Source organism: Octodon degus, unplaced genomic scaffold, assembly GCF_000260255.1.
Source record: "Octodon degus isolate 3935 unplaced genomic scaffold, OctDeg1.0 scaffold00127, whole genome shotgun sequence".
NCBI classification, from domain to species: Eukaryota; Metazoa; Chordata; class Mammalia; order Rodentia; family Octodontidae; genus Octodon; species Octodon degus.
This window is the reverse complement of record NW_004524703.1, coordinates 598,543-609,126: the sequence shown is the minus strand read 5'-3', so window position 1 is coordinate 609,126 and position 10,584 is coordinate 598,543. Positions and strand designations below refer to the sequence as shown.

The following is a 10,584-nucleotide window of genomic DNA, read 5'->3' as shown; positions in this document are numbered from 1 at the left end:
TCAATGGTGGGTAGCATTGTATATATGTCACATTCACTTTACTGGTCCCCTCCATCCAGGTCGGTTGGAATTAGGTTGGTTCAATTAAAAATCTCATCTGTGCTTCCTAAATTTTTCCGTGAAAAATGAGATTATTTTGCTGAGATATAGGACAATATGAAGCTATTCTTCAAATCCCCAAATTAGAATATTTTAATGTGTACGTGTTACACATATTAAACCTTAATACCAGGTCAGAACCCAACCATCTGTCTAAATTGTATATTTCTTGGAGATGGCTTCAGACCCAAGGATAGCACCATCCAAAGGCCACAAAGTTTTGCTGAAAGGACATTGTTTTTATATTTTCCAGCATCTCCCTGGTAAATGGTCAGAAAGGACTGGGGGCTCCCAAGAGCGGAGGCTGTGCCTCCCCACAGGACTGGTTATCTCACAGAGCAGGATGCATAGTGGGAGATGTACCTCAGGACAGGGACAGTGATGTCTTGGAAATTGGTTTGGGCCAGGGCCCCCATGCACATGAGAATAGGCAAACAGTCCCCTGGCTCACATCCCCTTGTCTCCAGCCATGGGCAAGAGCCTGATCCAGGATGATAATTAAGTGTTTTAGAAGCTCTAGATGTGGTGTGAGTGTGTGTGTGTGTGTGTGTGTGTGTGTGTGTGTGTGTGTGTATGTGCTTGTGTGTGCATGTGCGTATGTGTGTGACTGTGTGTGTATGTGTGTGCGCGCGCTTACATGTGGCTGTGAGCTCACTGGGCTATACCAATGACAGCTGAACAGAATTACTGGAACTGTTTTTAGTAAGTCATCAACATAGGTTTTTTTGGGTTTTTTTTCAGTAACAGAAATTGAACTCATGACCTCACACTTGCAGGCAAGTACTGTGCTGCTGAGCTATATCCCTGGCCTAGTGGCTTTTGAATGAAGCAGCTTCAGCCTTTCCATCCAGACCACAGACACACACATGGAGACAAAGTTTAAGCTCAGGGTCTTCCTCTGACTCCTTCTCTCCTGGGGTTCAGATGAGAGTTGGCAGGCTTTGCTATAGAGCTTGGTCTTCCATTGGGACTGGATTCATCTTCCCAGGTACACAGAGTGGAGCTGGGCTTTTAGCTTCAGCTATTTAAACATCAGTAAAGCTGAATGGAGCACAAATCTCACCTGCTCAAGGTACTTCTCAGAGAAACTTCTGGGTGGTAAGAAAATCCAAGCAGGTTTTGTGGGGATCTGACTTTGACTGAAAGCAGGATTTCCTTTCCCTGGAGTCTCCCCACCCCAGAGCCCTTCGTAGCTGACAATGCATGTGCACATGCTTGTGATGTGGAGAGATCTACGTTGTGTAGCTCCTCTGCATCTAGTGCTGCACTCCACACCTCATCTTCACTGGCCATGCAGAGCTGCAAAGAAACTGAAGAAGCTGATCTGCACTGGAGCGTAAGCTCTCGACCCCAGCACCTGCCTCACCTGCACGGATCTTCACCGACTCATCACATTTCTGGAGCCTTCCTTTCTTCCAAGGAGTCATATATTTGAAGTCTGGATCAGGGAACTGGATTCCATGGTACACTGAACCCCTGGCTCTGCCTGACCCCCCTTCCCCTGGCCTCTGGCTCCCCTGAGCCTGAGCAGGACAGGACCTGCTAGATCTCTGCTCTGCAAAATTCATACCAGACCCCTCACAGGAAGAATTTACTTCTCTCTCCTTTTACATCCATCTCATTTTCCCCCAAAATTCTGTCTTATATGGTAATATCATTAAACTCCATCAGCTTCAAAGAAAGACCTTCTTGCTTCTTGCTCTGACTTTGTGTCTCAGGGAAATTGAACAAAATTCAACCAAAATGAGGAAATGAGTTGATGAGGTAGAGTGGCAGAAATCTTAAAAGAATGTGATTTTCTCATTTATGGTCAGAAGTATACCTTTATTGATTTTATAAAACAAATGCTGGATCATTATTAAGCACTCAAGCAATAAAGAAAGTAGAAATAAAATAATGAATCTCTCAAAATCCTGGCACCCAGAAATAATCAGTGTTAGCCTCTGGAGACAAATCTTAGACATCTCTTTGCCTGTGGTGTGGGTGAAACAAGTTTAGACAGCTGATGCTAGAGATGGGGTCTTAAGCACCTTCAGTGGCCCAGAAGTCAAAGGCTTGGTCCTTGGGCAGCACTATAGGGAGGTGGTGGAGCCTTTAGGAGGTCGCCTGGTGGAATGTCCTTAGGTCACTAGAGTTGTGCCCTTGCAGGAGACTGTGGGATCCCAACCCTTTCCTTCCTCTCTTTTGTTTCCTGGCTAGGATGTCAACATTTTTTCTCTGCCACACAGGTCACCATGGTGTGTGCCACAGGCCCAGGGCAACTGAACCAACCAACCATGAATGAAACTCTATAAAACTCTGAGTCAAAAGAAACCTTTTCTCTTTAAAGTTGATTATTTCGGGTATGCATTATAGTAACCAAAAACTGATGACAAGGTGGATAAATGGACATGTGGATCCATGATTAGAAAATTCTGCTCCCAAGATATTAGTTCTTTATCCTACTACATTTGAGAAGAAAGACTACAAAAAAATGACAACAAAGTTGGAATCAGTTTTTCAAACTACATGTGTTTTTCTCAATATCCAGGTGTTGTTAGTGACCTGTGTTAAGAATCAAAGAATTGACATTCATAAATATTCTTCCAGTGGCCCATCCTAACCTTACTCTATGGTACTAGGGATTGAATTCAGGACCTTGCATTTGCCAGGCATGAGTTTATGCTGTTGATCTATATCCCTGGCCCCTGTTACTACTCTTGGGACCTTGGTATCTCTGTTCTCTTGTGGAGTTCTAACCCCACTGCTTGGGTAATCTCAGCTCAGCAGTGGGCTGGGCCTCTCCCGTGGCTCTTCCATTCCTGCCATCTTGCCTCCTTCTTGCATTCCAGCACCAAAAATCTCTTACCTTGCACTGAGTTCAGTCTCTGTGAATGCCACTTGCTGTCTCTGCACTTTGGAGACAGTGGCGATGATATTCTCGAGTAGCTTGTTCTTAGAACTGTGGGGCTTCACTTCATTCCCTCTTGCTGCTTTTCTTTTCAAAAAAGAATTTGTGTTCATATTAATTTTCCTATGGTTCAAACTATGTGCTTCTAGTTTAAGGCTGTGCTTTCTCCCAGAATGGATTCTTCTGCATTTTTGAATGTGATGCGATAGTCATCCTATCACTGTGTGTGCCAGGGGCAGGGAGCTTGCACGGTTGCCAGGACAATTCTTTATATCTTCTTTATACTTAACATGCAGAATTCTGTCCAAACCTTCTATTTTCTACACACACACACACACACACACACACACACACACACACACACAGGCCTCTGTGCTCCACCCTCTCCTCTGAGCCATGGATATGGGGAGGGAGAGGTGCTCCTGGAGTCTGCACTCCGCTCTCCCTCTCTGAGACTCACATCTTCCAGTTCCCTTGTGTGTCTGTGCTTTCTTCCTCCGCAGCCCACTTCATGGAGGAGAGTGTAGGATTATGGACATGTACCCAAGACCTTTCCAGCCTTATGTTCGTGTATTTTACATTTAAGGAGAATTTCCTGTAAGTAAAGACCCATATAGACTTGGGGAGGTTCTTCTCTCTGTTCCTTCAGTGCCTACTCCTTCCTTTTCCTCGCCTTCCTCATCCCAAGAACCCTAATACCCACAGTTGGAAGACCGGTGGCCCTCCTGACAGCCATAGCCGGATGGGCAGCACCAGCATCCCAGCAACCTGAGCAGGGGCACGAATGCCAGGACAGCCTGCAGCCAGCAGTTCTTCATAGTCCCAGACAAAATGTACTTGGCAGAAATCACCAGCTCGCCGTGTGATGCCTTGCGATGTCCTTCCATGTGCTGTCCTCTTCCTGTACAGTGCCATCTCCCTGCTGTGACTGGGAGTCCCTGTGCTCCAGAGATCTGCCACGGACACCAGGGAATGGTGGCTACGGCTGCTACCTGAGTCCCTTCCATTATGTTCTTTGAGTGACATGTGCAAGGCTTAATGCCTTGCATTACATCCTACTGGGGACTGGGGATATAGCTCAGCAGCACAGTGCCTGCCTGGCAAGCATGAAGTCCTGAATTCAATTCTCAGTTCCAAAAACAAGTCATTACATGCTCCAGGTTAGGAATATGAGCCCACACCTGAGTCTATAGGGTGGATTTCAAAGAAATAACTGTAGCTCAGTTCCACAAGTGACGCCTGGCCACCAGTAACTGTCACGGTCATTATGCATGTCCACAACACACTAGAACTTTGTGAGATATCCTATCCTCAAACTGTTAGAAGTACTGGTCATTTACTTGCCATTCCAGTATTTATTTTATGTTTTACTCTTAGTACTTCTTTGCTATCATGAAAACTTTTTCTTAGTTCAATTGTTTTGAAACATTTAATTTTTTGAATATTGCTTAATCTTAATTTTTGTTCTAAGATTTATACTGTATCTTTGACTTACAATTTATTTAAAAGACATTGTATGATATCTTCTCCTAGTATTAGAAACTTTAAAAAGTATATTTCCATTTTAAAAAAAAGGAATATGACCCCAGAGAACAATTATGATGTGGAAATGTGGTCACACATCTTCTCTTTGTTTGTCTGTAGACCCAGAATAAAATACATTATCAGAAGGAACATTTCTCTCTCTGTCTCTCTCTCTGTCTCTCTCTGTCTCTGTCTCTGTCTCTGTCTCTGTCACTCTCTCTCTCTGTGTCTGTCTCTGTCTCTCTCTCTGTTTCTGTCTCTCTCTGTCTCTCTCTGTCTCTGTCTCTCTCTCTGTCTCGTTCTCTCTCTCTGTCTCTCTCTCTCTCTGTCTCTCTCTCTCTCGCCCACTCGCTCGCTCGCTCGCTCGCTCTCTCTCCTCAGAGTCTGCCATATGGTTTGGGCTGGCCTTGAACTCATTATATAACCCAGGCTGGCCTTAAACTCACAACCATCTTCCTCCACAGATATGCACATGCCTGGCTAGAAACACATTTCTTTTTCATACATAAATTTGAATTCACACGTTATCTTCTTTTTAAAAAATTTATTGTTTTTTAAAATGTATTTAGTACAGGGTCTCACTACACAGATCAGACTCTTAGTGATCCTCCTGTTTTCAGCCTCCCAAGCGCTGGGATTACAGGTATATGCCACCATAGCCAGTCTCAGCATGCCCCAGGGGTGGGGCTGGCACAGCCTGCCAGGGATGGAACCCCAGCCACTGTGTTTTGCCTAAGCAGATGCTTTAATCAGCTGAGCTATCTGGCCGGCCCTCACACATCCTCTTCTTGATGAGGATCACTCATATGTCAAAGTTCAGTATGTACATGGCCAATGCTGACGACAGTACTTGGACCAATAGCGTGTAAATCCTGCAGCTAGTGAATGTATACAGAATTAAGTTTGTCTTTGTGCACTTATTTCTTCCACTAGTTTGCTTCTACATCATCTTTTTTGCCTTCCTCCTGAGATCAAGTGTTGATGACTATATGCTGAAATCTAGTTTCTTCCTTTTAAGATTAATATAGTGACTATAGCAATCCAAATTTCACAGGAGATGCTACTTTTTTGCCAGTCCCACTTCGTGGTATAAAGAGTTTATAAGTATGTGGGGACAAATAAGGACAGGGAGAACAGGTGTGGACAGGGTTACAGCTTTTCCTGGCATCCCCACGGCAGATTCCACCTTCATGCTAATGAAACAGTCTTAGGCCCTTCACTTACACTGTATTCGGATAGGAATATCCTAGCAAAATTTACAAAAGCATTGCATTTTAGCCACGATTAAAATAACTGTGTCCTTATATCTTGTCTTTTGATTTTTTTGTTGTGCTCATTGGTGTTGGTCAGCAGCTGACACAGTAGAAATGCATATAGTTTAGGTCCAATGAATACATGCATGCAATTTGGAGCCACTATGCATCAATATATTGGTAGCTATCCTGTATGAGGAAGCTTCTAGGAATACTAACTGCCATGACAAATCACCCGGCATTGACAGTAATGCAGAGGACCAGAGGATTAAGAGATATATTTGTGGAGGAAAAACAACCTGAGGCATAAAATCAGCAGCCCATCACTGGAAAATCCAGACTTCCAATTTTCATATGAAGAAAAATGTGACATCCATACTAAAATTTCACATCGCCTTTAATGTGTTGCAATGCGGAAAGAAAATCTTTTAGCAATCAATAATAATAAAGAATTGTATTCCTGTTTGTAGATTTGCATGAAAGCCTTGCCTTTTATCCTCTCTATAGACAATTACATGGCAATCTTACTGTATTATTACAAGGCAAAGAATATTTAGTCATAAAACATAAAATATGTATTAGGTTGTTAAGTAAAAATATACTGCACCATTTTCTGAAAGGAAAAATATAACCTCTTCCCCAGTTTCCCCAAGCTCATGGCCCACATGGGAAGATGTGGGAAGCTGCCAGGCTGAGGCCATGGCAGTGGCATAGGTGGGCCCTGGCCCCCAGCATGCGGTGGGAGATGCCTGGCTAGTGAGTGCTGCTGGGGAGCAGCCATGTGTCCAGGCGCAAGTGTGGCTTTAAACAGGCTGCAAAAAGTGCTCTCAAACATGTGAGGCAATGGTCCTGTGACACTGGAACACAGCATGCAGTTCCCATGTCTGTCACACAAGCAGCATGCAGAGCCAGCACAACATTTGTGAGCAGGCTGGCTTGCTGAGGAAGGCTCCACCCAGTCACCACTCCCCTGCCAGACACTGCTCCGGCCAGCTCTGTGTGCGCTGGCATTGATCCCCATGGCCAGGGGCCCTGAAGTTGGCTAGCGACACAGTTGCTTTAAGCAAAGGAACAGAGTTTGGCTCTTCTGCAGAGCAAGAAAATGGGCAAAACTTTTCCCTGGCAAACTCCTGATGAGTTCCTAGAAGTAGGTTCTAGGGCTGTGAAAGTGAAGAAGCCACAGCACACCTGGGTGAGACAGAGAGCCAGGTGCTCCTCCTGCTGGCATTGCGGCTTCAGCCCAGCCCCTCTGGCTTTCCATAGAAGTGTAATTGTGTGTGTGTGTGTGTGTGTGTGTGTGTGTGTGTGTGTGTGTGTTGTTGGTCTCTTGATGTAACCCGGGCAGAAACGGTGGCAGAAATGAAGAAAAGATAGACAAGAGGATAAGAGCTGGATCAGGCGGTGGCCCCTTGCCTGATTAGCAAGGATCCCCCCCCCAACAACAGGACAGTTGTTTATTTATACTTTGCAAATTTAGTATCACATGACACAAGGTTGCCTAGCTTCCAATAGCAGACATTAACCAGGTAGGACCCATTTCTCAGGACTGAGGCAGCTTGACTGCTTTAGACACTGAGGCCTAGTCCTGCTCTCACACATGTGACCCATTTCCAGCCTCAGCAGCTCCCAACAGTATGCATAAAGCTATGTTAACTAATCTGCAACTGGTGATTATCAGATTGACAGAAAGCAAGAAAACCTAAGCGCATGAGCTGAGCTGGGGCAGTGGGTAGTGAGTTTGCTTGGCTTCTTCAAAGCCAATCAATAGTCTGCTCAGACCTTCAAGTGCTGAAAAGCCTACAAACATGAGGGCTCTCTGTGACAAACAAGCCCCACCCTGGAGCCACTGACAAAAGCTTCTAGCACACAGCTTCCTTCTGCCACTGACAGCGGTAATGTCTTGTAAAATATCATTTTTAGCAACAAATAAGGTGGGGAGGAGGAGAATGCAGTATTTGTTTGACTGCATGTGAGCTTGGGGGGGGGGGGGGGCAGCCGCTCCTGGAGGTGAGCGCTGGGGTTCTGACCGCAGGCAGTAAGGACAGATGGTCGTGCTGTGCCCAGAGGCTCAGGATGCAGAGCAAGAGGCTCTTGTTTTTGGACAGTTTGGCTAAAAATATACCTTCCTTTCTTTATGTTTATTGTCACGTGTTCCTATCATACAATACCATTCCAATCCCAGCAGAAGCCTCTCCACAAGAACATTTACTGCCCTATAACAGACCTACCCTGTTTGCTCAGTGTACACTCACTCCTGCAATCCCTGACTTCCACAGAGGTCTACCTTGGAGCAAAACCAGTGTTCTGAACCTCTATTCTTTTAATTTGAGACTCCTAAAACCCCAATACAATTTGGACACATTTTTTTTGTGGCCAGCTCAGCCCATCATGGGGTCATGGCTGGCACAGCATGTGGTGCCAGGGATTGAACCACGATCCTTGCATGCTTGCCTAAGCAGGCACTTTAGACTGCCGAGCTATCTCACCTGCCCTGTGCACTTCTGAGTGTGTATTGATCTTCCCAGGAATTCTAAACTTGGAGCAGAAATTCCTGGCCTGATTCAAGTAAAGGAGAAAAGATGTTTGTGTAAGAGGAAGAGAGTGGTCACTAGAATCCTGCCACAGCCAAGACTAGATGGGTATCTACATCACTCTTGACTTAAGGATGGCAAACAGCAGCCTGCAGGGCACTGACGGCATTCTGAGTCCACCCACTTAGTATCCCTGAGGAAATATTGTGTCCTCTGACACCCAGGATCCTTGTGGAACAGGAGAGAGAGAGGCAGAGAAGTGAAATGCTTGGTGTGGAAGATGTGCATCAGATTCTTGGCGAAGGAGCTTGCACACGGGTGGGATCCCGTGAGCAGGTAAGACCTCAGCTGAGCACCTACCTGTCTGCTGCATTCAGGCTTAAACACTGTTAAACATGCATTCCCCATTTCTTCATTTTCTCACAGTATTCTGATCCTAATTTTATTTTATTTTAATCTTTACTTATTTATTTATTTGGTACATAGTGTCACTGTGCAGTTCAAACTCATAGTAATCCTCCTGTCTCAGCCTCCCTAGTGCTGGGATTACAGGTTTGCACCACCATGCCTGGTTTTGGTGGACAGCATGACATGCCTGGGGTTCCCAGGCCCTCAAAGGGGATTGAACCTGGATCCTTGGTGCTGGGCAGGCACTTGGATCACTGAGCTATCTCCCCAGCCCCCTAATTTTATTTTTATTTATTTATTTTATTTGTTTTTTTGAGATGGGTTCTTACTATGTAGATTAGGGGACCCGGAACTCACTATGTAGCTCTGATTGGCCTCAAACTCATTATGATCCTCCTTCTTCAGCCTCCTGAGTGCTGTGATCACACATGTGTGCCACCATGCCTGACCCAATCCTAATTTTATTTATTTATATATTTATGTATTTGCAGTACTGGGGATTGAACTCAGGACCCTGCGCTTGCCAGGCAAGCACTTATTCTACTAATCTATCTCCCTGGCCCTCCAATCCTAATTTTAAAGAAACTGAATATTGATCCAGGTGTGGTGGCACAGGCCTGTAATCCTAGCTGCTTGAGAGGCTAAGGCAGGTTTAAGGCCAGCCAGCACAACTTAACAAGATCTTGTCTCAAAATTTAAAAGGGATTGGGGGGCATAGCTCAGGTCAAGATCCCTGGCTTCAATCCCTAGAACGCGCGCGCGCACACACACACACACACACACACACACACAAATTTAAATGTGGCTGTCTCCCTTGGCCTGTGCCACTGCTGCCGTTGCTGCTAGTGGCCCAGCTTTGCTCCATGAGCCACCACCGCCTTCCTCTCAGAGCACTGCCCTGCAGGCCACCATGGCGAACACCACCAACTCAAAGCTGTACAATATTTTGGATGTCCTGCCTGGTGCCAGTGAGAATGAGCTGAAGAAGGCATATAGAAAGTTAGCCAAGGAATGTCATCCTGACATCATCCAGAATCCACATGCTGAAGAAGAATTTAAAGAAATAAGTTTTGCATATGAAGTACTATCAAATCCAGAAAAGCGTCAGTTATATGGCAGATATGGAGAGCAAGGTCTTTGAGAAGGCAGCGGCGCAGGTGGTGGCATGGGTGATATTTTCTCTCACATTTTTGGTGAAGGCTTATTTGGCTTCATGGGCAATCAGAGTAGAAGTCAAGATGGCAGAAGAAGAGGAGAGGACATGATACATCCTCTCAAAGCATCCTTAGAAGATCTGTATAATGGCAAAACAACCAACTATAACTTAGCAAGAATGTACTCTGTAGTGCATGAAGTGGTCAAGGCAGAAAATCTGGAGCTGTCCAGAAGCACAGTGCTTGTCCAGTCAAGATGTATGACTCATGATTGGGCAACTGGCTCTGGGAATGGTGCAGCAGACGCAGTCTGTGTGTTCTGATTGAAATAGAGGTTCCTCTCGGAGCGGAGACGGCAAATGGCGGACTTCGATACCTACGACGATCGGGCCTACAGCAGCTTCGGCGGTGGCAGAGGGTCCCGCGGCAGTGCTGGTGGCCATGGTTCCCGTAGCCAGAAGGAGCTGCCCACAGAACCCCCCTACACAGCCTATGTAGGAAACCTCCCTTTCAACACAGTTCAGGGTGACATAGACGCTATCTTTAAGGATCTCAGCATAAAGAGCGTACGGCTAGTCAGAGACAAAGACACAGACAAGTTTAAAGGATTCTGCTATGTAGAATTCGATGAGGTTGACTCCCTGAAGGAAGCCCTGACCTACGATGGTGCACTATTGGGTGACCGGTCACTTCGTGTGGACATTGCAGAAGGCAGAAAACAAGAT

The 10,584-nt window shown here is 45.6% G+C and overlaps 1 protein-coding gene and 1 pseudogene across 1 annotated transcript; both read left to right on the top strand.

The window, feature by feature from the left end:
* Nucleotides 1–9,615: 9,615 nt before the first annotated feature.
* The window catches only part of LOC105743474, a 3,671-nt pseudogene continuing 2,702 nt past the window's right edge, over nt 9,616–10,584 (top strand).
* Nucleotides 10,199–10,584, top strand: LOC101584334 (eukaryotic translation initiation factor 4H; the record flags this gene model as incomplete). Its single annotated transcript, XM_023700855.1, has 1 exon — nt 10,199–10,584. A coding segment is annotated over exon 1 (366 nt), but the record flags the coding sequence as incomplete, so codon positions are not given.